Source organism: Hylaeus volcanicus, unplaced genomic scaffold (assembly GCF_026283585.1).
Source record: "Hylaeus volcanicus isolate JK05 unplaced genomic scaffold, UHH_iyHylVolc1.0_haploid 12258___fragment_2___debris, whole genome shotgun sequence".
Lineage (NCBI taxonomy): Eukaryota > Metazoa > Arthropoda > Insecta > Hymenoptera > Colletidae > Hylaeus > Hylaeus volcanicus.
In genome coordinates, this window is record NW_026531631.1 from 76,149 (window position 1) to 100,329 (window position 24,181).

The 24,181-nt window shown below is 35.2% G+C and overlaps 7 protein-coding genes across 14 annotated transcripts in view; 3 read left to right on the top strand and 4 right to left on the bottom strand.

Annotated features, from left to right (window-relative positions):
• LOC128882166 (elongation of very long chain fatty acids protein 4-like) overlaps positions 1–5,350 on the top strand; it is a 26,356-nt gene extending 21,006 nt beyond the window's left edge. For all 3 annotated transcript variants that reach the window (XM_054133739.1, XM_054133741.1, XM_054133740.1), the window contains 6 exons: positions 535–616; positions 1,226–1,413; positions 1,503–1,583; positions 1,836–2,007; positions 2,217–2,494; positions 2,629–5,350. In XM_054133739.1, the coding sequence (XP_053989714.1) occupies positions 535–616; positions 1,226–1,413; positions 1,503–1,583; positions 1,836–2,007; positions 2,217–2,494; positions 2,629–2,781 (954 nt within the window). In that variant the 3' untranslated portion in view covers positions 2,782–5,350. The remainder of the gene's footprint in view (positions 1–534; positions 617–1,225; positions 1,414–1,502; positions 1,584–1,835; positions 2,008–2,216; positions 2,495–2,628) is intronic.
• A 5-nt stretch (positions 5,351–5,355) lies between these two features.
• On the bottom strand, positions 5,356–7,916 carry LOC128882165 (coiled-coil and C2 domain-containing protein 2A-like). Its single transcript, XM_054133738.1, has 3 exons — positions 6,192–7,916; positions 5,979–6,133; positions 5,356–5,902 (listed from the first exon to the last, which is right to left on the bottom strand). The coding sequence occupies exons 1-3, from the start codon at positions 7,828–7,830 to the stop codon at positions 5,363–5,365; spliced, it is 2,334 nt and encodes a 777-aa protein (XP_053989713.1). The 5' UTR covers positions 7,831–7,916; the 3' UTR covers positions 5,356–5,362.
• A 2,077-nt stretch (positions 7,917–9,993) lies between these two features.
• LOC128882178 (tubulin alpha-1 chain-like) lies at positions 9,994–12,250 on the top strand. The gene is made up of 3 exons (XM_054133757.1): positions 9,994–10,154; positions 10,770–10,992; positions 11,065–12,250. Exons 1-3 carry the CDS (start codon positions 10,152–10,154, stop codon positions 12,189–12,191), a joined length of 1,353 nt encoding a protein of 450 aa, XP_053989732.1. The 5' UTR covers positions 9,994–10,151; the 3' UTR covers positions 12,192–12,250.
• A 157-nt stretch (positions 12,251–12,407) lies between these two features.
• Positions 12,408–15,280, bottom strand: LOC128882177 (E3 ubiquitin-protein ligase RNF14-like). Of its 4 annotated transcripts, none has more exons than XM_054133754.1 (5): positions 15,139–15,280; positions 13,767–14,689; positions 13,434–13,662; positions 13,169–13,341; positions 12,408–13,043 (listed from the first exon to the last, which is right to left on the bottom strand). In XM_054133754.1, exons 2-5 carry the CDS (start codon positions 14,652–14,654, stop codon positions 12,795–12,797), a joined length of 1,539 nt encoding a protein of 512 aa, XP_053989729.1. In that variant the 5' UTR covers positions 14,655–14,689; positions 15,139–15,280; the 3' UTR covers positions 12,408–12,794. The 4 variants fall into 4 exon arrangements, with proteins under 4 accessions (XP_053989729.1, XP_053989728.1, XP_053989730.1 ...); XM_054133753.1 differs by lacking the exon at positions 15,139–15,280 and adding an exon at positions 14,968–15,132; XM_054133755.1 differs by lacking the exon at positions 15,139–15,280 and adding an exon at positions 14,787–14,956.
• A 118-nt stretch (positions 15,281–15,398) lies between these two features.
• LOC128882180 (UDP-N-acetylglucosamine--dolichyl-phosphate N-acetylglucosaminephosphotransferase) lies at positions 15,399–20,200 on the top strand. Of its 2 annotated transcripts, XM_054133760.1 has the most exons (7): positions 15,399–15,579; positions 15,674–15,788; positions 15,897–16,342; positions 19,196–19,384; positions 19,458–19,528; positions 19,621–19,784; positions 19,887–20,200. In XM_054133760.1, the coding sequence occupies exons 1-7, from the start codon at positions 15,401–15,403 to the stop codon at positions 19,950–19,952; spliced, it is 1,230 nt and encodes a 409-aa protein (XP_053989735.1). In that variant the 5' UTR covers positions 15,399–15,400; the 3' UTR covers positions 19,953–20,200. The 2 variants fall into 2 exon arrangements, with proteins under 2 accessions (XP_053989735.1, XP_053989736.1); XM_054133761.1 differs by lacking the exon at positions 19,887–20,200 and having other exon boundaries at positions 19,458–19,570; positions 19,671–19,784.
• LOC128882179 (beta-1,4-mannosyl-glycoprotein 4-beta-N-acetylglucosaminyltransferase) lies at positions 16,356–19,165 on the bottom strand. 2 transcript variants are annotated; one of them, XM_054133758.1, is made up of 3 exons: positions 18,304–19,165; positions 17,798–18,084; positions 16,357–17,703 (listed from the first exon to the last, which is right to left on the bottom strand). In XM_054133758.1, the coding sequence occupies exons 2-3, from the start codon at positions 17,954–17,956 to the stop codon at positions 16,576–16,578; spliced, it is 1,287 nt and encodes a 428-aa protein (XP_053989733.1). In that variant the 5' UTR covers positions 17,957–18,084; positions 18,304–19,165; the 3' UTR covers positions 16,357–16,575. The 2 variants fall into 2 exon arrangements, with proteins under 2 accessions (XP_053989734.1, XP_053989733.1); XM_054133759.1 differs by lacking the exon at positions 18,304–19,165 and having other exon boundaries at positions 16,356–17,703; positions 17,798–18,278.
• Positions 20,201–20,269: 69 nt separating the features above from the next.
• LOC128882176 (mitochondrial import receptor subunit TOM70) lies at positions 20,270–23,883 on the bottom strand. Its single transcript, XM_054133751.1, has 8 exons — positions 23,197–23,883; positions 22,781–22,954; positions 22,478–22,685; positions 22,259–22,400; positions 21,814–22,165; positions 21,521–21,745; positions 21,216–21,436; positions 20,270–21,142 (listed from the first exon to the last, which is right to left on the bottom strand). Exons 1-8 carry the CDS (start codon positions 23,449–23,451, stop codon positions 20,974–20,976), a joined length of 1,746 nt encoding a protein of 581 aa, XP_053989726.1. The 5' UTR covers positions 23,452–23,883; the 3' UTR covers positions 20,270–20,973.
• Positions 23,884–24,181: the final 298 nt, after the last annotated feature.

Consider the following 24,181-nt stretch of genomic DNA (forward strand, 5'->3'; position numbering starts at 1 on the left):
GGGAGCTTTGAAATCAATGGAATGAAAAATTTGGAAGCTTTGAAGTCAACTGAATAAAAATTTGGGAGCTTTGAAGTCGACGAAGTGAAACATTTGGGAGCTTTGAAATCGATGGAATGAAAAATTTGGGAGTTTTGAAGTCTACGGAATGAAAAATTTGGAAACTGCCACCTAACTCTTTTCATTTTCTTTTTTTTTTTATTTGCAATTAACGACATTCAAATAATTACTTACGCTTACTTTGACCATTACCTTTCCCCTGCCGATAGCGCTTTAAAGTAAGCAGGGGAACCTACGACGTTCTCGATTTCGTGTCAATGTCAACGCACGTAGAAAACAATTAAAATAATGTTGCCAGCGATAGATAATGAAAACGAGCAAGCCTGTTTTCCATTGTCGTCAGGTATCGTAAAAGTGTACTTGCTTTCGTGTAACTCGAAGGAAATTCTGAACGGCAGTGACTTGCTTTAATAAACGCGCCGCGAATCGTGTGTGTTCTTTACTAAACCTTTGTTAAAACCTATTCTGTTCCAGGCAATGGCGAACTTAATTAATTCCACAGCGACCTTAGTAAATGACGCCTACGATTACTACCTCTGGACGCTCTCTCTTGCCGGTAAGATCTAACGTTAATTTATATATACATGTGTACAACATTCACCCTGACACGTGTACGCTTATATCGATGTGGTAACGCTGAAATATTTTATTGCGATAAACCATGTTTTCTTGTATCTAAATGGAACCTTTAACGTCCAATAACTCAGACTCATCCGTCGATTATAGCTGTCTCTTCAATGAATTACACCTGTTAAATTTGGGATTAACGAGTTCGTCGCCAAAATTACAAATATTTCTCGAAAACTTGCATCGAAGCGTCGACGAGAAACCAGTTTTAAGCTATTCGAGATTTATGATATGCTTGTAAAATTTACATCAGAAAACGAGGCAATATTTTTACCAGCCAGAAATGGGTAACATTTTACTGGGAACATGGGCGACGAGTAGAAGCACCATTTAGTGATTTATTCCATTGAACAGTTATTTGAACAAGTTTTTATTTATTCAATATGAATTATCGCTTTAATCTACAGAGTGTCCCTTAAGTTATCAGCTATTTCTCAGAAATAACAGGCATTTGATAAAGACAATTATGACATTAAAATACTTGTATGCTAAGACACAATGTTTCAGTTCATTGGAATTGTTTACAATGTCTGTACAGATGAACGAACGAGAGGATGGATGCTGGTCGATTCACCAAAACCTACTTTGATATACACGCTGCTGTATTTACTCATTGTATGGGCAGGCCCAAAGATAATGAAAAATCGGAAAGCCTTCAAGCTAACATGGGCTCTAGTACCCTATAATCTCGCAATGGCATGTCTCAATGCATACATTGCCATTCAGGTACTTTTTCTGTTTACACAACTCAAATCATTCCAACAGAATACAATCTCATCTATACATCTACTAATTTATATGTTCAATATTTGCAGTTATTCGTGGCATCTACCAGGTTACGATACAGCTATGTTTGCCAGCCTATTAGGCATGTGACACGTCCTGATGAATTACAGGTACATTGAGTACATTAAAGATTATTAAAACTCACTTCTGCTTTAACATAAGCATCTGACACTTAAACACTTAATATACACAGTGCTATCCATAATTTACTTATTTAATATTGAACCACCCCTTTCAAGGTGTTACAACATTTTTGGGACACCCTGTAATTCTTACATTTTCGAAAAATAAAGTTGACTTTAAGTGGTCGAAAACATTCGTACAATTCTTTCGATGTTAAAAATGTTTTCCTTTCTGCGTAGATCGCTCATGCTGTTTGGTGGTATTACTTCAGCAAACTTCTGGAGTTCTGTGATACGTTCTTCTTCATTTTACGGAAGAAGGACAACCAATTAAGTTTTCTCCACGTCTACCATCACTCCACAATGTTTTCCTTATGGTGGATCGGTATCAAATGGGTCCCGAGTGGATCAAGTGAGTTTCACATTAAATTCTTTACGAGTACTATAGCGTAGGGAATATTTCATCTTCGAACGATCGTATGAGAAAACCAGTTAATCTGATGATCCTGGCAGCTCTTGAGATTTTTTAAAAAACAACGGAGAAAGTGTGGGAAGAGATTAGCGTAAGGTTCTGTCACGTATACTGGATGGAAGAAAGAGTAGAGAATTTCTATCTTGCAGCATTCCTGCCAGCAATGGTAAACAGCTTCATCCACGTTCTTATGTACTCGTATTACGGATTGGCGGCACTTGGTCCATCCGTGGCTAGATACCTTTGGTGGAAGAAATATTTGACGATCCTTCAGCTGATACAGTTCACCACTGCCTTAATCCTTGGCATCAACGGTATTCGATCGGGATGCGACTTCCCGCTTTGGATGCAATACGCTCTGGTCATTTACATGATCTCCTTCATCGTTCTGTTCGGCAACTTCTACGCAAAAGCCTACATCGCTAAGGTAACAACTAGAGAACGCCAAAATGGCGCCATCTACCGCATCAAACATGTATCCAGATATGCTTCTCTGCTATTCGTACATTTTCATAATTAATAATTAGTACATGAAATTAACATGAAACATGGATTTTACAGGGCAAGCAAGCATACGCGGAGAGACAGTTAGGAAAACTGAAAGCGAAACTCCAATTAAAGAAGGAAACTACAGATGGAGCAGTTTGCAACGGAAATGTTTCGAATGGTCACGCTAATGGATACGCGAATGGAGTGCCGAAAAAGACTCAATGAATAACGCGCTTCCTAAGGTCTTCGTTAGAAACAACATTGTCGCTCGAGATGCAAGCTACGAAAAGATTCAAAAGGAAAGAAAATTAACGGAATCGCGAGGATGTCGGTAATGATAATCTCAGACACAGTCGATCGATTTTAGTCCTTGCCAGTTGCCTCGTTCGTGGTCGAGGCAACACCAGGCAACACTCGACTGTAACCGTTTACATACGTTCACAACGTTGCAGAAATATCATTAAACCGATGTTTCTATGACGAACTGATACAACGTGATTGTACACTTGCTGGTCTGCGATGTTATTCACTCTTGAACCAGCAAGCACAAAATTAGGGAAGGATCGCTGGTCCAAGATATTGTAAATACATACAAGTTAGTTGAGTGTCAAGGTATCTCAAAAGTCCTCATCCATTTTGGTAAAAGGGGAAGAAACTTCGAACAAATATCTGTAAGATATTACATGCATATTTTTGTAAACAGCACTAACGTCTCATTTGATCAAAAAATACGTGTAGTAAATCAAAAAAGTTTGCGCACAACCAGTTTTTTGTAAAAACTTCGTGTAAGACTTGTTTGCTCGTTTCTTACAATATTATACAAACACATACGTAGCTAGTGTAAAACAGACACGTTAATCGCGTCATAAAGACATTTATTCGAGATTTCCTCCACTTCGTAGAAATGATTGAGGACATTTAAATACCCTGTATAGCAGTTTAGTCGTTGAAAGGAGAGTTATAAGGTCGAATGCGATCGAATACGATAACGTTGCGTAAAAATCTGCCTTGTAAAATTATAACGAAAAGGGATCGAGCCGGGAGCTGTCTTTGTTTTGTTTACTCGCTTAGAATACAAGTATTGGCGATCACGTTATGGTTGTACCTACATTTACACATTCGATGTCTAGCTAATATATTGACATACAGATATCCTACGAAAGATCTTTTCAAATAAATGAGAAAGAAAGGCATTCCAACACGATCGTAAACCATTAATCAAGGCGCACACGTTACGGAAGAGGAAGTCGTTGCATTTTGCAGTCACACGCCTAACATTGTATTTATAGAAAAGCCTTATTATTTAATGAATTTTGTTTAGGCATTTGTAGAGTAATGAAACACGTTCGTTACTAACTTTGCTCGAAGGCCTGTTTATCCACGACATGAAAACATTTACAAATTCACGTCAATTCTCGTACTTGAATTTTATCGGTCAGACGAATTAGATTAGTTTGATAAACGTTTATACTACGCAAACAATTTTTCTACAATAATTTTACACAGTGATTACATACACATACTAAATGTACGTAACGTGGTGAATCTTGTTCGTTTCAACGGAAATGATTGAAATAATAAAATTTGAATACAACAAAATAGTTTGTACGCTCTTCGAGAATCGTAAATGCATGTCGCACAAATCAAAGTTCCGTGGAAATGGAGCACGCCTAACGTTCTTGTGAACATTTTTTGTATCTAGTTTTCAAAACACAAAGGAGACGTCTCAGTCTGTTTGTTTCTAGCTATTCTTCCAACCATTAGGCAATAGGGTATTGTTAATACGATTTATTATTGTCGCAACATGTAAGGAAAATTACGATTGTTATAAAAAGGGCATTGCTGTGCAATGCGAAAGTCAAAAGAAATGCATTGTTATATTTATCCTCAGCAGTGTTCGTTTCATCATAACCTTTTCCAATCGATTATTATTTAGGTACAATATGCTGTATGTTGTCATTATAATATGTGTATGTATTGAAATTAGACTGATGATTGATACGCTGTAAATATTATTTGTTCCTTATGCTTGATTTTCATCAGAACATGTAACACAGAAAATAGAATACATACTTTTGAGAACCAAGAAGAACTTTCATACAAAATTGATATTGCATTTACACATATCGATATTGTAAAAGTTCGAGTTTTCATTTACAAGAAATTCGTAATACACGAGCATAATATTTTGATTATATATACAAGTAACATACATTATTAATATAAATGACTTGATAATAAAAAGAAGTACATAATTAGACAAGAACTTATAGTATTCTTTGACTACATTGTTTATTGAAATTTTGTACTTTTTTATACAAAATTTCACTATCGTGTATATAACATTTATTATTAGAAAGGCGATGTCAAACAATAACTACGTACACCAACGGCTCTTATAGTTTATTTAATATCTGTAATGCGAACCACTATACATATATACATATACATGTTTTTTAAGGGAATTCCCCTTTACGTGCGTCACCACTTAGACACAGTTTAGATATTTCCAACAAACGCCTTCGATCTATTAAAATAAGTGCTGATAAAAAATCGTGGCACTTAAAAAAATTAACAGAAGAATTTTCGTTAATTCCTTTTTATGCGATTTTTTGTCACACACTTTTTTATATGTGAAATTTGAATAAAAATGTACATTTAGAAGTTTGTATCATAAGCAATACTTTTTGATACATTTTTTTTTTTATAAATACCAACTATTTATCCTCCTTTGTATACATTGTAATACCAATTTTAACGGAGTATATAAATATGTAATAAACGAATACACCGACATACAAATAATTTATTCTCGACTTCTAAGAATTACAACAGCCAACCACGTTGAACAGATTTTTCCAATGTAAGGCTGTACATTGTATACTAAAGCAAACTCAACCGGACCAGTTATATTATGAATTTTCGTCGCGTGTAACTGTTCGGTCAAATCGTCTATAGCGCATTCACGTTTGTTCAGTATGAAACCGTGAACATGATAAGCCCTGTATAACTGTTTCAAATCTCTCTTATCCAACTGCGGCTCCGAGGAAGGTTCTATCTTTGAGATAAAGTTTCTTAGAATGGTAATCGCATGACGATTGAATATCGTCGTCATGCCAACTGTGCTACGCCAATCGGCCAATTTATCTTTTAAGCGTTGCTCTACATCCACAGCTACTTTTTTAATTTGCTTCACCTCCTCGTCTGTAATACTTATTTCCAATGTTTGAGCGATATGATCAGTTTTTGTTAACGTAATAGTATCTATAGGTCGCCAGTCTTTGCTTAGTTTGACATCATACTTGAGATTATGAGCCAAAGTAGATTTTTGCAAATTTTCCCATATCTACGAATATATTACGCAAATCAATTAAAATGTTCATTATTTCAAATAAATATATTGTAAAAACTGTTATACGAACGCCAAACTGATTAATTAGACGAGACACTTTCGTTAAGGGACAATGGCTGTCGTCCAGTTTATGATAACTTCCGGTTTCTGGGTCCCACAATCTGTATATTCCATTGTCACTAATACTTAGAACGAATGCAGCCCATTTACTTATTTGCGAAGAACCTGTTATATCGATCATTAAATAAAAATTTTTTTAAGATTATGAGACACAGCTACATACCTAATAGAACATATATTTGTAAACCAAAACTCTGTAACAATACAGCGAGTAGAGCTGCTCTTCCGTAATGGTCGACTTTTTTAATGTTTAATGCTTGACGAGGTGTAATGGGTCCATAATGAGCTGGCAATGGTGGTAAAAGCATCGCTAATCGTGCAACATCCTTTGGATTTTCCAAACCATTAATTTTGTATGGTGTTACAAGACACCGTGGAATTCCTTTGAGTAATGTGTGTACAGTACTGTTTTCCACGGACTTCAGAGTACTCGGATGTTCCATTTTAATTAAAACATAAATACGAGTGCACGATTGACCAGGGCTAGCTTGTATATACCCAAATAATAATAATGGACTAAACAAAGGAGATAATACTATCCATCGTTCGAGCTCTTGATGATTCCTATGTTCCAGAGGAATTCTAGTTTCACCTAGCCACTGTTGACCCCAAACAGGATGTTGATCGTACAAACGAAACTTTATACTATGTTCGTCGCTTTGTTTTGGTAGCTCAAAATGCATTGTTTCTTGCCATACAGGTGCTGGACCTTCTGCTATAGATGTAGTATGAAACGTATTACCCCATTCAACTTCTACAAATGGTTGCACTAGTGCAGATTCTTCTCTAACTGGTATTTCTATTCCTCGCAAAATAGTAACAGCAAGTACTGTTCTTCCTATAGTATTGTATCTACGTGTACCAGATGATGGTTCTAGTGGTCGACTAGTTTGAAATAGATTTCTAAATGACATATCAAATAAAGAAAATGCAGGTTGTTCTGTTACAACTATATCTGGTAATTTTGGTTCTTCTACTTGAACTTTTTTGGAAACAACAACCTCAGAATCAACAGTGAACGACAATGCTGGGTCTTCTAATAAAAAGTATTTAACTTGCTTTTTGCAAACATTTTTGATTGGTCTGAGTAAAGTCATACTATTCTGCGGATCGTTTGGATCACTACTTAATTTATACAGATGAGTTGTGTAGGATTTTTGTTCTTTTTCACCATAATCACGCAAAGTAATTGTACACATTACCATTCCAGCATGTATTCTATCAAAATTGTCACTAATTGCAAAATCTATCTTTACTTTATTATTTTCAATGTTACGTTTAGGTAATGGCAATGGTAGTATACTAGACTGTCCACCTTTGGCATGCACTTGTATGGAAAAATTATTGCATTCTGAATGTTTAATTAATAATTTATGCAATTTTCTGTTGAAAGGGCTGTTAGCTTTACATATAACTTTCTTCTTGAACAATAAAAAGACCGATGTGATATCAATTGTATCCGATTGATCTCCTAGAGTATTTATGTTTACTTCACGGATTACAATCTCTACAAGTTTTCCACAGAATTTACGTTTCGACTGATACTCTAAGATATTCATATTAAATTGAGAGGGTTCAACGTCACTGTAAATAAAAGGACTATCAGAAGCATATAATCCATCTTCGACTAATGTGGATTTTTTACTTAATTCCCGCGGACATTTGTTATTTACAGACAGAAAATCAGTTTTTTCTATTTTATTTATAGTAGGATGTGCATAACATAGACTTAAATCTAGCTCTTTCTTATCTTCTGTGTGTTGCTCGCATCCTTTGATAAAATCATCATTCTCCGTAGACATGTTAATACAATACTAAAAGAAGATTTTATTTTAATGAGAAAGAAAATGATTCAAGATTGTCACAAAAATGGGAATGGGACTGAACATGTTTGTTATTACTTCTTTGTTTACATTAAAGGGTTGCCTAGGCAACTCCAATTTTTTTAAATACAGTGGCGCCATCCGTGGGAAAACGCCCAAGTTTGTTGTGAAAATAGTTCCCACTATTTCTCTAAGATGCCGCCACGGATATGTTTTAATAAATTAATCTTCATTTTTCATAAATGCATAATTAATACGATTATTCGCATTATAAAACTACAATATATTAGTTAATATGTCAAATGTATTATTATAATGAACAATTATTTGATGTAGCAATAATTATCGACATTTTTAGTTAGTGGCGCTATCTATCAGCAACAGTGGGAACTATTTTCACTACAAACTTGGGCGTTTTCCCACGGATGGCGCCACTGTTACTAAAACCAGTGCTGTCCCCTTATTCCCTTCGCTCCTGCACCAAACATTTTTATAATATAATTTTTACATAATAATTTAATACCTAAGGGCGCAACCAAGAGCTGCTATAAAAAGGATTAAGTATCCTTTCAAATAGCCCCAACAAAAATTTTAGCACACGAGCCCCAGAATTAATGATTATACGTCACTGGGAGGAAGCATGTATGTATTATAATACAGGACAGCTAACCATCGCCCAGCTGTCGTCTTCAAGCGTGACAAAAAAATATATACTTATGCAGCGTCTTGTCCTTTATGCATGTCTGTATGCAAATAGAAATTTGTTATTTTGTTAAGAGATACAGTAAAATTAATAACACACGCTATTAAGAGCGAATATACGATTAAAATGACTTTTAGAATTAGGTACATCTGGTTTATTATGTTAGGTACTAATCATTTTGTCGTACTCGATATCCACCTATACATCTTTCGAAAATGGAAGAATGAAAATTACATTTGTCGCATAGTTTTATGGTCAAACAGTTTCGCAAGACTGAAGGAGATACAAAACTCTAAACAGGTCAGAAATCATGGTAAGGTGAGATCGCAGAATCAAGAGTAGAGAGCGGATACGGTATGTGCTCATGGGCAGGAAGTAGATCAACTTCAATTCATCGCATAATCAATCAGCTAAAGTTGCTATGTGGATCTCAGAAACGTTCCTTACTTTAATTCCGTTGAAATCAATACAATCGATTCATATAAATGTCGAGTATCGTGTAAATAGTGATATTCGAAAAATCGTTATTCCTATGCTTTTAAATTACTTCATTTGCAATGTACTTTTAATGACAGCATCGTATTTCTAAGACACCCGGTACGCGGAGACGAGATCAATACCAAATATGGATGTATGCAATCCAAATATTGCAAACTCTGTACAGTTCGTTATACTGGAGGTCTTCGGATTATTTTTGTACATACATCAAACAACAATGAATAATGTATGGCAATGTATTTTGTTAGGATTAATTTTAATCTGTTAAGACTTCAGAAATGTATTTCATAATATTTAGTTTCTCCATTAAACATTAAACATTAATTAATAATATTACCAATAAATTCTGTGAATCTTGAAATTCAATACATGGGAAATATTTAAACATATATTCATATATTATATGCTTGAATCTAATTACATTTTTATTCTGGTTCGAAATTGGCAGTCACGTCGATCATTTCCTGTTTGGATATTATCTCGATACAATATATCTAAATTTATCTTTTTTATCTACATACATGCCGCCTATAATATATAATAAATTTTTTTTCGTTACAAAACGGTTAAATGAATTACGTGAGTCACCAATCAAAATGCACAATCCAAATATGGAAGAACCATCGCCCATGGTAACTGTATTTTCACGTAAAAAATGCCCAACGTTTTTCCACGTTGCAGCCAAGCTATTAGGATCATAAATTAATTCGTTTAATTGTTAACATTGTGCAGAGTGGTGAATGAACATATTACCGTTAATATCAATAAGACGAGCGATTGTATCGTTATTACCGGGACTATATTTTCCGTATAAGGTCCTTGCATACAGTCGTACGTAGGTACTGCGGTCGAAAAAACACCAATCACGAAAGGGAATGAGGTCATCGTCGACCAATCAGCGCGCGCTGACGAAGCCGTTCACCGAGGGTATAAATGGCAGTTCCAGCGGCCGGCGATGCATTCCCTTGGTGGAAATTGGGTGGAAGTGTCGTTGTTGTTAGCGAAAGCTCCATTACTTGCTTTAGCCAACTTTCGACGTCCTTCGTCCGTTTATACATCTTTTTTTAAAGAATTTTGAAGCTCTACTTTACATAACAAAATGGTAAGTGTCTTTTCTTTATCGATATTTCCAGTAAACGTGAAAAAATGCTGTCGCGTTGCATAGAGAGTGGCAGCCATTTTGTAACGGTTAAGTGCCGGCCGGCTTCCGACATTAGCTTATACATGTCTCTTTGAATATCCTGTAATCATTTATTGAGCTGTCTAGAAAGTACATGCTGATTTTTAGTAGGCGGTACAGGTCTGATTATGTCCGAATGGCTGAAAACAAGTAACATGTATACATTCCTTAAGAGGTGGAAAGATTATGGAACAAAATGGTACATATATAATTCAATAAATATACATCAAAATTCAAATATGTTTTTGAATTTTTCTTAAAAATAGTCACGAACTTTCCGGACAAACCAATAATTTCTTAGACATTGATGCTGTAACAGTAATGGAGCGAAATGAATTGTACACAATTTTGTAATGTGACATAAAACATAAAATATTGTGTATATATTAATTATTAATAAAACGAAAGAAACTTTTGGGACAACCTAATAAATGCGATATCGAAACTTCTGCTTTGTATACGATTCTGATATTTTGTATATTTAATACAAAACCCCAAATTTCGTTTCTAATAGATTTTATCTTCGTATTATTTCAGCGTGAGTGTATCTCAGTTCACGTTGGACAAGCTGGAGTGCAGATCGGTAATGCATGCTGGGAATTGTATTGCCTGGAACATGGCATCCAGCCCGACGGTCAAATGCCATCCGACAAAACGATCGGCGGCGGCGACGACAGCTTCAACACCTTCTTCAGTGAGACTGGTGCAGGAAAGCACGTTCCTAGGGCAGTTTTCATCGACTTGGAACCTACTGTAGTTGGTAAATATCCTCGATACGATGTGCTTGATGATTAGCGACTTCGGTTTTATTAAAATTTCGCTAATTTTCTAGATGAAGTACGCACCGGTACTTATCGCCAGCTGTTCCATCCCGAACAGTTGATCACTGGTAAGGAAGATGCGGCGAACAATTATGCCCGTGGTCACTACACGATTGGAAAAGAAATCGTCGATCTTGTATTGGATCGAATCCGTAAATTGGCCGACCAATGCACCGGTCTCCAAGGTTTCCTTATCTTCCACTCGTTCGGAGGTGGTACTGGTTCTGGATTCACTTCACTGTTGATGGAACGTCTCTCCGTCGATTATGGCAAGAAGTCAAAGTTGGAATTCGCCATCTATCCCGCTCCCCAAGTCTCTACCGCAGTCGTTGAACCGTACAATTCAATTCTCACCACGCATACCACGCTCGAACATTCCGACTGCGCATTTATGGTCGACAATGAAGCCATTTACGATATCTGCCGTCGTAATCTGGACATTGAGAGACCCACTTACACGAACTTAAACAGACTGATCGGCCAAATTGTATCCTCCATTACAGCTTCTCTGCGATTCGACGGTGCTCTTAACGTTGATCTGACAGAGTTCCAAACGAACTTGGTCCCTTATCCCAGGATTCACTTCCCGTTGGTAACATACGCACCCGTCATTTCAGCAGAGAAGGCATATCACGAGCAACTCTCTGTATCAGAGATTACGAACGCGTGTTTCGAGCCAGCAAACCAGATGGTGAAGTGCGATCCACGTCACGGGAAATACATGGCCTGCTGTATGTTGTACAGAGGCGATGTGGTACCCAAGGACGTGAACGCGGCGATCGCCACCATTAAAACGAAACGCACCATTCAGTTTGTTGATTGGTGCCCTACTGGATTCAAAGTTGGCATTAATTACCAGCCCCCTACCGTGGTGCCTGGTGGTGATCTTGCCAAGGTGCAACGTGCCGTTTGCATGTTGTCGAACACCACGGCCATTGCAGAGGCCTGGGCTCGTCTCGACCACAAATTTGATTTGATGTACGCCAAACGAGCATTCGTCCATTGGTACGTCGGAGAAGGTATGGAAGAGGGTGAGTTCTCCGAGGCTCGCGAAGATCTTGCAGCACTCGAGAAGGATTACGAGGAAGTTGGAATGGATTCCGCTGAAGGCGAAGGAGAGGGTGCTGAAGAATACTAAATATTTTACGTTTTGATACACCCTTTTTTTGCAATAAAGTAAGTGATTTCCATCGACAACGTGTTAGTTCATTTGAAGAATACCAATCCTTTGTGTAACAATGGTTTCCATGTTGAAACATGTTCCCTAAAATTTTGGCCAAACAAATTTGAACAATTGTATTAATAAATACATAACATTTACCACGCTATGAAATCATTTTTTTTATTAATTTGCGATAAAATACCGATATTTATACTCCAGTATTTATACTCATATTTTATAAAAGTTGTTTAGGAAAGATTATATCTTACGAAAATAGTTCCAAAACAATCCTCTATGGTTGCCGTACACGTAATTAACCTAATATTTGTATAATAAATTCAACGAAGATACACATACATACTTCTAGATTTTCATTTCTGTACATTAAACATTTCTGAAACATGAAATATTGGAGGATTCGTAAAAAAATATATAATTAAAAGACAATTCTGATCATGTTCATTTTTTTCCACCGCATAAAATTAATATGAAATGAACACATTCACTCAAAAATTGACCATGCCTGTGAAAAGGGCATTTTCTTTTAATGCGTTAATTATTGTTTTGTTTATTTGAAATTTATATTACAAGTTCTTGGAGGAGGTCATCATTCTCCAACTCGTAATTCATATTATCAAATCGAAATTCGAAGAAATCATCGGGCTCTTCATCATCTTCCAACATTCCCTGATTCAACATATTATAGCACTTCGAACTTATATCTCGGAAATGATCGTACGGTGAATGAGGGTTTAAAATTTTGTTGCATAACCAGCAGAAGAATGTTTTACAATGCGAACATATCATTTTGTTGCAGCCATAAGATTTCTGAAAAATCAATTTCCACAATATATACCTTGGCACGACAATTTTTTTGTTTATCAAAAAATAATTTATCCGAATTCGTTATTCGTTACCGATAGTGTTCGTTAACGACGAATAAAATACAGTACCTCGATAGAAGCGTTGCATTTAGGACACTTCTGGCTGTTACTTTTAATCCAATTCTCAGACATGGTATTGTCTACTAAGCTTTGAAGTTGCTTTTTGCCATAACGTTGTTCCATTTGTAGCTTCCTCTCATTGGAGGCTTCTTGATATTCGACTACTAACTGGCGTGTTTCAGCTTAAAATATATAAAAATGCATGCACAGTACGTCTTACAATTTCTGTGTACAACAAAGGGTTTCTAATTTTAGATATAGCATAGGAACATACCTGAGTAGATCTTACATGGTTCTATACCATGGTATCCCATCTTGCAATGAATACAAAATGCGTATTGACACACTGGACAATTCGCCAATTGTTCATCTGGTTCACGACTAACTGGATATTGACAATTACGTCTCGGGCAATATACTATGTCCGGCATAGTATCTAGCGTCGCATTTAGGAGTATAGAATCATACTTTTCAAATAACTCTGAACTTACTAGATCCTTTATCTGAACATTTTGATAAAATTATAAATACAATAAACGATAATAATTTTAAAGGAATCAATCAAACTTTCGATTCTATGTATAAAAAGATAAAGAAAAGAGATTACCTGTGCAGGGGTTGCTTCGGAAGCACACTTTTCTTGGGGACAACATATATTTTGTACATTTCCATCTTTGATTCTTACCTCGAGGTAACCACTTATACAGTCGTTACAAAATACATGAGAGCATGGTAAGAACTGTGTACAATGTTCTCCTATTTTATCCACAAAACATACCTTACAAGTATAAAAGTTCTTTTTGAATTCAATTTGATTGCATTTCTCGTCGTAATCGATTAATGCTTGAATGGGATTTCTCCCAACAGGACAATCTAAAACAGCTCGTTTGTCGTAGCATTTGTGTAGATGATTCTTTTTCCCCAAATGTTTAACATTATGCTGTGTTTTCGTTTTGGTTTTTACATCATTGACAGTATGTTCTTTATCTATATCGTCTATTACCTTACTTTTCTGATTATTCTGGGCTTTCTCTAAAGCTTCTTTATAACGTGTATACACACAATTCATATTAGCACTCTTGTGTATATCCAAAAATTCTAAGGCCTGGTCTTGTATAAAGCTTACCCATGTAAATAAAATTTCTTGTCCTTTGTTTTCTTCCCATAGTTCATCCAACTTTATACATAAGTCAGCTAACAATGGGATACGTAACCAAGACGAATATAAAGTAAATTTTGGTGGTGACGTGGAAGGATAATCCTTTGGTAAAATAATGTTTAGTGTCAAAGGTGGCAAATGAGATACGGCGATCTTTTGCCACTCTTCTTCCAATTGTCTAGAATCTTTGTAAGTTATGAAGTAATTCATAGGAAGATTTAAGAATATCTTGAAACTGCATTGATAAACACCATTTTCCTCGCGATACAAAAACTCTTCAGCGTTATAAATACTTTCCAATGCAATGATCTCATCTTTTTGCTTTTCACTATCCATCAGCACGAAATGAGCAATCGATGATAGGAAAAATGCTAAAAAACACAAAACTTGATGGAAAATTCACTATGAATATAATTTTACATTCTATTATAAATATAATTTTCAATTATACGAAAAAATAAAGATTACATTTGACAGATTTAGGTTAGGTAGTCACGTAAAATAACTGAAACGCAGTACGTTTAATTTTCTAGCTGTAATTCACTAATATGATTAACGACGTCGAAAAATGACCATGTAAACACTTTGTCAACAGAATTATAAATTAACAGATGATACTTCAGAAATTATTTTACAATTACAAAATTACCTCATTCCTGTTCTAGAAAAAATGTACGCATGTTTCGCGATCGAGAAACATATACATATATCAAGTTTAATAAGTAAATTTAACGTTTGGACACTTTATACCTTTGTCTAGGATGAAAAATAAAGTAATCGAGGTACATATCGTAATCAAAACTGTCAAAGTTGTACATACCGAAAATCGAATGATTTTCCGTTCTTGAGTTGCGTGTTATAATCGTTCACACACGTGATGTGTTCAAATTTTTTAAATAAAAGTCAAAGTCAAAGTATTATTTCGTTCGAGTGCTATTCAAAAAGACATGTCAGTGCGTTTGTGTTATCAATTGCAGAGAACGACAAATATTCGGTAGTTTTGTGTAAGGCCACGTCGATCGTTCGTCTGCTTCTGCACGTATGTTTTGTTGTCATATATTTTCTAAATCGTTTTTTTGAAAATGTTTAACATAAAACATATCGACGATCCTTGGAAATCTCTTTTCCCGGTCGTAATTAATCTCACGATGTCGGTGGGTGCGTATTTTTTAACCGTACGGTTAATACCGGGAATAAAAGATATGTTTATTAAAGCTAACCTATACGGGATCGATATGAACAAAAATAGTGGTGAAAAAGTGTAAGTGACATTTTGAATCATGATAATTAGCTGTGCTACATTTTTCTTCAATGGACAGCACACAGGTAACTTGTACTTTCAAATTCTTTTCCAGACCAGAGGCATTAGGTGTTGTCAGCGGATGCCTCTTTCTTATAACGCTCTTTCTGTTCATTCCTATACCATTTACAAATTACATATTCAATGATATAAACTTCCCTCATAACGAGGTATGCAACGAATGATCAATGACATAAGAATTGATATTAATATTAGATAAGTTAATTACGAATAGTCTTGCGAATAGGATGAGATAATATGATAAATTTGAATTACAGTTTATGGAATTTTTGGCTGCTCTACTTTCGATTTGTTGTATGCTACTTTTGGGTTTCGCTGATGATGTTCTGGATCTTCGTTGGCGGCACAAATTATTGCTACCTACTATTGCTTCCTTGCCACTTTTAATGGTGTACTACATTAATTTTAATTCTACGTTAATTATTGTGCCAAAGCCCTTAAGACATTGGTTTGGTTTCTCAGTGGACCTCTGGATATTCTACTATGTGTACATGGGAATGCTGGCAGTGTTCAGTACAAATGCTATAAATATACTGGCTGGCATAAATGGTTTAGAAGTTGGACAAAGTTTAGTAATTTCCATAAGCATTCTTGTTTTTAATATTATAGAATTATCGGGAGACCTCTGGAAAGCACATCAGTTCTCGTTATATTTTATGCTTCCATACATAGCTACTTCATTGGGTTTACTGAAATTTAATTGGTAAGTTCTACATAAGTTCTGGATATGGAAACATACATGATACATAAAGGATATGTTCAAATAAAAAGAACAATACTAGATTCTTGGTTTCTTTGTAACTTATACGTATAAATCATTTAATATTCACAATTCAATCAACATATTATTTTGGTATATAAATTCAGTACAGTATTGTATAGTTTACATTGAGTATCGAGTATGAGTTAATATCACAGTCGGGTGCGATCAGTATGTCAATAATAATCTAATTTAGCATAAAAATTCTCTACTAGCCAGTCATACTTCCACGTATTATTAAGTATTGTTTCAGGCGCAAAATAGAGGTCCCGAGATTTAGAGACTCTTAGGAGATTAGTTTTCCCATCTAACCACAGTCCACTTCCTATTAGGTCCTCGATGAATGGTACGTCGATAGTTTTCTCTATTTGAATTTCTTTGGATTTAACTTTATTACGCAGACTAGTTATAATATTTGCCGGTGCCTGGCATAGATAACAATACCATCCTCCATAATGATTCAAGTCTCCTATCACTAGGCCTAGACTATCTCTTTCGCTTAAATCTCCTTCCAGTTGTTGCAAAGTGATGGAATTCGATCGATAAGCTTCGCGCATTAATCCAATTGTACACGCACCAACTGTTATCGTTGTTTTGAGCGGATGTTGCCAAAAGAATCCGTATACGGACCATCTTAATCTAAAACCGATAGGCTGTGGCCATCCATTGTATACCTTGAGGAACATTAATGCCCTTGAGTTTAATATTTGTTCCGATTCAGTTGTTACATAAATATCGTCGTCCCTTAGATTTCGTACTACAGTCTTTACTTTCTCCCAGACGTACGTAGACACTACCCTTAACGGCTTATGCACCTTTGTTGCTATATTAATATATAAAATCTTGTTCTGTTCCTGTTGCAATAAACCCTTAAGTAGCTTATGATGAAAATTATCCTCCGCGTTACTGAAATCACAGATTACAAAAAGATCAACTACGTTGTATAGTTCTTCTACTATCACCTCCGCGATTGCTGAATTGTATTCATTCAGATAAAACGTATAAATAATGCGTCTAGCTATTTTCCGATGTTTCAGTTTAATATTCTGCTTCGATGCCATAATTGCTCTCCAGACAACTTCCGGTTGACCGCAGTCGGAGCCGTGCCATCCTTGAGTGCAAATGCATTTTTGAAGATCTTCTCTACCTCTCATTTTCTGATTATCCACTCCATATTTCCAACAAACGGTACGATTGTATGTGTCGAATAGCGCAAAAGTCTTTACATCTTTCAGTACTACCTCCCCATTGATTGTCTGATAGATGGGAAATTTTTTACGATTGTTCTGTTGAATTTGAGACTCCTATAACACAGCAATACACGTGAATATATTAATTGAGGTAGAAGCAAGAAATAAAACTTTTCAAATAGTATTCGATACATTGTAAAAATCTTACCTGTGCACCTTCAAATTTTACGAACGTGACAGAAGTATGAGTTGTAGATATAGTTAATTCGGAAGGTGGAGTTGTAGCAATGTAAATTATAACGATAAGAACTTGTAAGACTAATAGTGTATAAAGCAAGGCCAGTTTCCCATCTAGGCGGGGCTGCATCGCACTACCTTCTTCGTTTTAGTTCGTCAGTCGCTCATTTTATATCTCATAAAAATTTTACTTCGATCGTAACATTTTTGTTACGCGAGAGGCCCACCCAAAAGTGTGTGTATAATCGATGTACACGTCTACGAAACGAAATTTCAACATGATGATGATACATCATACAGTGGTTTATTGAAATTCGTGTTTACTGTTTTTTTTTTTTTTTTGTTTATTTATATATTAAACAAAGAGTTCAAGATAGAAAAAAAGGGTCTATTTGTCTTTCCAAATTTCAGATGTTAACCAACAAATAATTTCTTATAGAATTAATATTGTTTATATAATTTTGTAAACAAACTCACAATGTAGTCCGAGGCTAACGTTGATGTGAATGCCTTTGCGTCGTGACGTTTAAACCGTGACGTCACCGCTCCCTGGAGTGCCATTTAATTCTTAAATGGCCTCAATCGCTCGTTAACAACTTCCTCAGTAAACGAAACGAAGTCTTCCAGCCGACCTTCGATGCTTTGCTAATCGTAAGATTAGTTTCGACATAATGTCACGTATTCTCAACTCTCCGGAGCAAGGCTGATCTTATAGTCGGACATGTCCCTCCTATCCCATCAAGATCCTCTACCTTTCTTGGCCCGTCTTCCTGAGAACAGCGCGACGAGCTGAAAAACCACGCCCGAATGCTCTCCCACTAGTGGCGCAGCCAGGGTGGTGCGAGGGAACAATTGTACCCCTTGCTACTAATATCTACATATTTTAAACAAATTTTTTATATGTATACAAGAGCATTCAATTTGAAATAATCACGTTAAATAAACATTTGCTCTATCTTCTCTAATTATTTTTAAATTGTTTTACATGTATACAAGAGCATTCAATTTAAAACATTCAGGTTAAATCAACGTTTGCTCTATCTTCTTTAATTAAGTTTCATAGGTTGTCGATAAATACTGTGACTAATTCGTCTTTGTTAATTTTAGCCAATTTCTTTGGTAAATTTTGCTCATTGGGCCCCATGCAACCCCTTTTATCCAAACTTGTAGACAAGCACGCACGCGGCTCCTCCCAAATTGTTCTCAAGGCGCACACTTTTCATACCACCCTGACTTGTTTATTACGAGCGTCGTAATTCTCATTAAATATGAGTAATATTGGGGAGATAACCGCGTGAATCATTGATTCGCCAAATATAGAGCGTATTGTAAATTTGTAAAGAAAAAAATGAAATTCTTTTTGTTCAAGGTATCCAGCGCGGGTATTTGTAGGTGACACGTTTTGTTATTTATCTGGAATGACATTTGCCGTTGTTGGTATTATCGGACACTTTAGCAAGACAACCCTGCTATTTTTCATTCCACAAATAATTAATTTCCTTTATAGCGTACCACAATTATTTCACTTTATACCATGTCCTAGGCACAGATTACCAAAGTAAGCGTTGCAATCGGTCATTTTCCAAGTTGATGTTCAAATCAACTACACTCACGCGTACATTCATTTGCAGATACAATAAAAAAACGGACAAATTGGAAATCAGCCGTACAGTATTTAATAAAAAAGATATTAACGTGATCGGTACGAGAGTAGATTTTGGAAGTTTTGTATACTTATTAATTAGTATGTATTAAGTTTGTCTAATTCGAAACTTGAATAAAACTTTTTCTCAGGTAAACTTATAACATGGATATTTAGGAAATTATATATTGTGAATTGGCAGGAGGATGAAAAAGGTGTCGTTACTTGCAATAATTTCACTTTGATTAATTTCGTGCTGATTAAAACTGGTCCATTAAAAGAATCTACACTCACGTGCATCTTATTGTCAATTCAGGTAAGGGTTTAAGAATTGTTGAATAATGCAGAGAGTGGTAGGCTCTTGTGATGCCTTGTGCAAGGCTTTTGTTATGTTATTAAAAAGTCATTAATGTTGTAGATTATTTGCAGTTTATTAGCATTTGTAATAAGGTACCCTCTTGCTTCATTCTTCTACGATGTTTGAAAAGGCACATATTTAAAAACGGGGTATACATAGCGTCGTATAAAACTGCATCACTTGTTTCATAATGAAATTATATATCGTTTACCAAATATCTTTTATATAACAATTTTTAGTACATGTACAAGTACTTTCAAGATATTGTATTTATTATTAATTGTAATTGTACATTTAATAATCATTGTAAACGGTGTAAATATCATTGTACTTTTCTCAGGAAATAAATATGCTCCTTTCCAGTTTGTTAATCACATTGGCCTACAGTCATAGATGTTATAAAGCAGTAGGAATCAGGTTGTAATATAACAAAATAAAATGTATATCATTTAAAAAATAATATAACAGTAACATTAATATTTATATGTAAGAATTTTACATATTCTGATTAAAAATGTTTTATATACAAAGTAATATAAAATACAGTTTCAGACTCACAGTTACAACTATTAATAAACTATTACAAAGTGTAATTACTTGTTTCTTTTTTAAGTCTCTGCGTTTGAAAATACTTATGCACTTCTTGCATCGTATACTTTCTTAAATGTGACAAATAATTTTAAGCGCGCTTAAATAATCTAAATGTATTTAACATGATAATTTACAACACAGATAAATAATAAATGTTGTAAGTAGGAATTTCACGAATAATTAAATTGATAACAAATGCCATATCTGTGTAAAACCTTACATCTAATTAGAACAAACTAAATATTAAGTAAATGCAGTTTTTAAAAGTTGCTTCAGCTAAATTTATCAAAAAAAAAAAAAGAAATACTGAGACGAAATAGTCGTAAGATAACGGCAATTAGTTTCAAATGTGTACTTCTAATTTAGCCAAACGTTAGCACACGTGTGAAAACAATTATCGAGCGTGACATCTTGAAATTTCTATTAAAATCTTGTATAAAATTACGTTTACAGGTCATATCATAGATATGAAACTTCATTTTTTAATTCTGGTAACCATGCGTATCCTTTATTTAAAATTTCAACTTCAATCAATGCAGTTTTACGAAAATTTATTTTATGAAACACCTCGTAAATTTAATAGCATATCCGTCCCTAGTTTATCCTTTAATGTAAGCTGCGTTTTCGCGGCATATCTTAGACTGAATATATGTACAAGCTCCGAGGTGGTGCGACTTAGCGCTAAGGCTTTATCAAATAATGCTATTGCTTCTTCAAGATTTCCTCTGTGAACAAAAAGATGAAACTCACAATTAGCCCATTTTTGAATAAATTTATATATTAAGACCATCGACTTACCTCTGAACTTCAATCGTTGCTAAGGTTTCTAACCCAAATTCACATTTATCATCTAATTCTATAGCTTTGTTAATATATTCGAGGGCTTTATCGATATCGCCATTCCATTTCAATTGTAGCAAACCTCTATGTACATAGGTCGTAGCATTATTTGGATCTTTCCCCACTGCCTTAGCAAAGTAAGTATCCGCTTTTTCAAATTCTTGGGATTCTGATAATACCTGCATCGTGGAATAATGTATTAAAATGTACAATTATTGAAATATCTATTTTAATCAAATTCTGCGTGTAATAGTTGTTTATACCTGTGCATACATAATGTAACAATCAGGGCAGTCAGGGAATTTTTCAAAAGCCATTTCAAAACCTTGCATGGCTTTTCCTACTATGTCCATGTCTCTCTTGATCATGCCATAATGATAGTCTGCATAGCATTTTTGTACATATCCTACTCCAAAGTTCGGATTGAGATCAACAGCTTTCCTTAAGTCTTCTTTGGCTTCATCGATTTTTTCCATAAGTAAATTTACCTGCCATTGTATCATGGTTTTGTAGAAATTATTTCTAAATTTCAGAAAATTGTATACGTAATTGGTACCTGGGCTTTGTGCGAATAAATATCGCTACAATCAGGATCAAGATTAGCAGCTATTTCAAAATCATGGAAACTCTTCTCTGGAGTTTCTAGTTGCATGTATAAAGTAGCTCTTTTAACTAAAGCATTTACTTTTATATTTTTCTTAATATCATCGCTATTTATAATTGTTTCAAAGTCTTCTATCGCGGCGTCATGATTCCCTTGTAAAAGATAAAATGTAGCCCGTAAAAGTAATGCTTCCATTTTGTGTGGCAATGCATCTGGCTCGGAACTATTAATTTCTTCTGTACAAAGTGGTATCACATCGTCATATTTCTGATCCTTTACACATTTTAAAATTTTTGCGAAATTTCTGCGAATTAAATGATTACAAGAGTAATAAACAAATAATTATTATAAATTTAAGAATAACATAGAAAAATAATACAAATTTTGAAATCCTTACAGAGGTATATTACTGTTGTCTTCATCTTGAAGCATCATGAAAACAGGATCCTTATGGAAACTATTGATATAATGTTTAATAAAATGTTTACTAGGCATAGAGTACTTCTTGGTTTGCATGTATTCCATTGCACACTGTCTACCTGAAAAAAAGTTTCATGTCCATACCTATACTATTATTTTGCATTTACTTAAATCGATAAAAACTAGAGAAATATACCTAATCGTTTCAAGACCCTGTCTGCCATTTCCAATGCCATTCGATCAGAAAAGCCTCCCAAAATACAAGCAGCTGTAACATCTTCTAAAGCTGCCTCTAGTTCACAGCATTGTTCCAATGCTCGTGCTCTACGTAATAATGCTTTTGTATACCTCGGTTTTAATTCTAAAGCTTTTGTACAATCTAATTTTACTACATTGTACTCTTTCTGTAACATATAAATAGATTCAAATTATAGAAGTCCAATCATATTATAAAACATTGTTATTACAGAGATTATATTAACTACAAAAACAATATTACCAGTTGTTCATAGGCAGCAGCTCTATTTTGATAAAAAGTAGCAAGAGCATCGGTGTTTTCTTTAGGACAGGCGTAGATCGCATCGTTGTATAGCTTTATTGCTTCGTTGTACTTCCCAAGTTTGAAAAGATTGTTTCCCTCATTTTTTAATCTCTGAGCTTTCTCCAATAATGTCTATGATATAACACATATCCGCGTTTGATACGTACAATTTTTGCAATACAACGAATTATAAACAAATGGCGGTGTTACTTTTGAATCGTTTTCGGATTCTAATCCATTGTAACAACGTAACATTTAAAAAGAACAAAAAGATAAATTACAGAATAGCTACTTCGAAAATATCTAAAGGTTGTATTACAACTACTTTACACTACCGGCTAATCGTATAGGAACGTAATCAAAATATTTCTTACCTCGCTTTCCAAGTCAGTCGCGTTCTTCGGCGGACAATCACCGTCGATCGAGATCTGTTTGTCAGCAGACGACGTGCCGTTTTCTTTCGAATTGGTTTTTGATTTACCTCGATTGGACTTGGACGACGGTTTACTGCTATTCTTGTAATACATGTAACCGAGGCCTAACGCAACCGGCGCTCCAACAGCCAGAGCGAGTTGCCATTTTGGTAGCGCACCACCGGTCATGCTGCCTGCGCTACTTGCACCCGTCATTTTTCGCGAGTTCTTCTCTGTTTACGGGTGACACGAGCTACGTTCTCTTTGCGGTCTTCCTCAAATCTCATCGACACGGGATCAAACAATGAGAACTAATGTGAAGTCTAGCGAGTACGCGAACATATCACCGCGACTACCAGCAGCTACTTACATCAACTTCCTTACCATTGCAGACGAATCCCTGAAGCACCCTGAAGTAGTGAATGTGTTCAGTCTTTAGTACGCATTTCCACCGTCACGTGTGATAAGGCTTTATCGATTGTCACGAGGTAGTTAGTGAACATAGTTAAGGGTGCGCAGAAGTCAGAACAGAATTCCGAATTGACTTCAGCGACAGTTGCGGAAAAAGTAGGAAACTCCGGGACAAGGACAGAGAGAGAGCGATACAACAATTGCAGGAAAGACGAGGACAGGGCGATTAGGCTGGCATGATTTTTTTCCAGGATATTGAAGCAAAGAAGCAATATTTTCTAATAATTCTTGTTTTAATATATTCGTTACACTTTAAAACTTTATAAACAATAAAATGAAGATAGCAAACATACTTTTATTGCTCTTTTAGTCCTCTATGTACCTAGAGAACCACAGAAATAGAATACTCTTATAGAGGCAAAACTCACGAGTTTTTCAGCTCCCAATTCTTAGCGCGCATGTGCAATACCAACTACGAAAAGTACTCGTATCAATTTATGTATTATTTCAATTATCACAAGTTTCGAAATCTTAG

Coding starts and splice junctions, on each gene's coding strand:
- LOC128882165 (XM_054133738.1), bottom strand. CDS start 7,830: ATGTCTACGGAGAATGATGATTTTATCAAAGGATGCGAGCAACACACA. Junction 6,134..6,191: donor ACAAATATATGTTCTATTAG/GTATGTAGCTGT, acceptor TCGATATAACAG/GTTCTTCGCAAATAAGTAAA. Junction 5,903..5,978: donor GTCTAATTAATCAGTTTGGC/GTTCGTATAACA, acceptor ATATATTCGTAG/ATATGGGAAAATTTGCAAAA.
- LOC128882178 (XM_054133757.1), top strand. Junction 10,993..11,064: donor CTTGGAACCTACTGTAGTTG/GTAAATATCCTC, acceptor CTAATTTTCTAG/ATGAAGTACGCACCGGTACT.
- LOC128882177 (XM_054133754.1), bottom strand. CDS start 14,654: ATGGATAGTGAAAAGCAAAAAGATGAGATCATTGCATTGGAAAGTATT. Junction 13,663..13,766: donor CCGAAGCAACCCCTGCACAG/GTAATCTCTTTT, acceptor CAAAATGTTCAG/ATAAAGGATCTAGTAAGTTC. Junction 13,044..13,168: donor AATGCAACGCTTCTATCGAG/GTACTGTATTTT, acceptor TTGATTTTTCAG/AAATCTTATGGCTGCAACAA.
- LOC128882180 (XM_054133760.1), top strand. CDS start 15,401: ATGTTTAACATAAAACATATCGACGATCCTTGGAAATCTCTTTTCCCG. Junction 16,343..19,195: donor GGTTTACTGAAATTTAATTG/GTAAGTTCTACA, acceptor TTTTTGTTCAAG/GTATCCAGCGCGGGTATTTG. Junction 19,385..19,457: donor CCTAGGCACAGATTACCAAA/GTAAGCGTTGCA, acceptor ATTCATTTGCAG/ATACAATAAAAAAACGGACA.
- LOC128882179 (XM_054133759.1), bottom strand. CDS start 17,956: ATGCAGCCCCGCCTAGATGGGAAACTGGCCTTGCTTTATACACTATTA. Junction 17,704..17,797: donor TAAAATTTGAAGGTGCACAG/GTAAGATTTTTA, acceptor GCTGTGTTATAG/GAGTCTCAAATTCAACAGAA.
- LOC128882176 (XM_054133751.1), bottom strand. CDS start 23,451: ATGACGGGTGCAAGTAGCGCAGGCAGCATGACCGGTGGTGCGCTACCA. Junction 22,401..22,477: donor CAGGGTCTTGAAACGATTAG/GTATATTTCTCT, acceptor ACTTTTTTTCAG/GTAGACAGTGTGCAATGGAA. Junction 22,166..22,258: donor GACAACAGTAATATACCTCT/GTAAGGATTTCA, acceptor TTTAATTCGCAG/AAATTTCGCAAAAATTTTAA.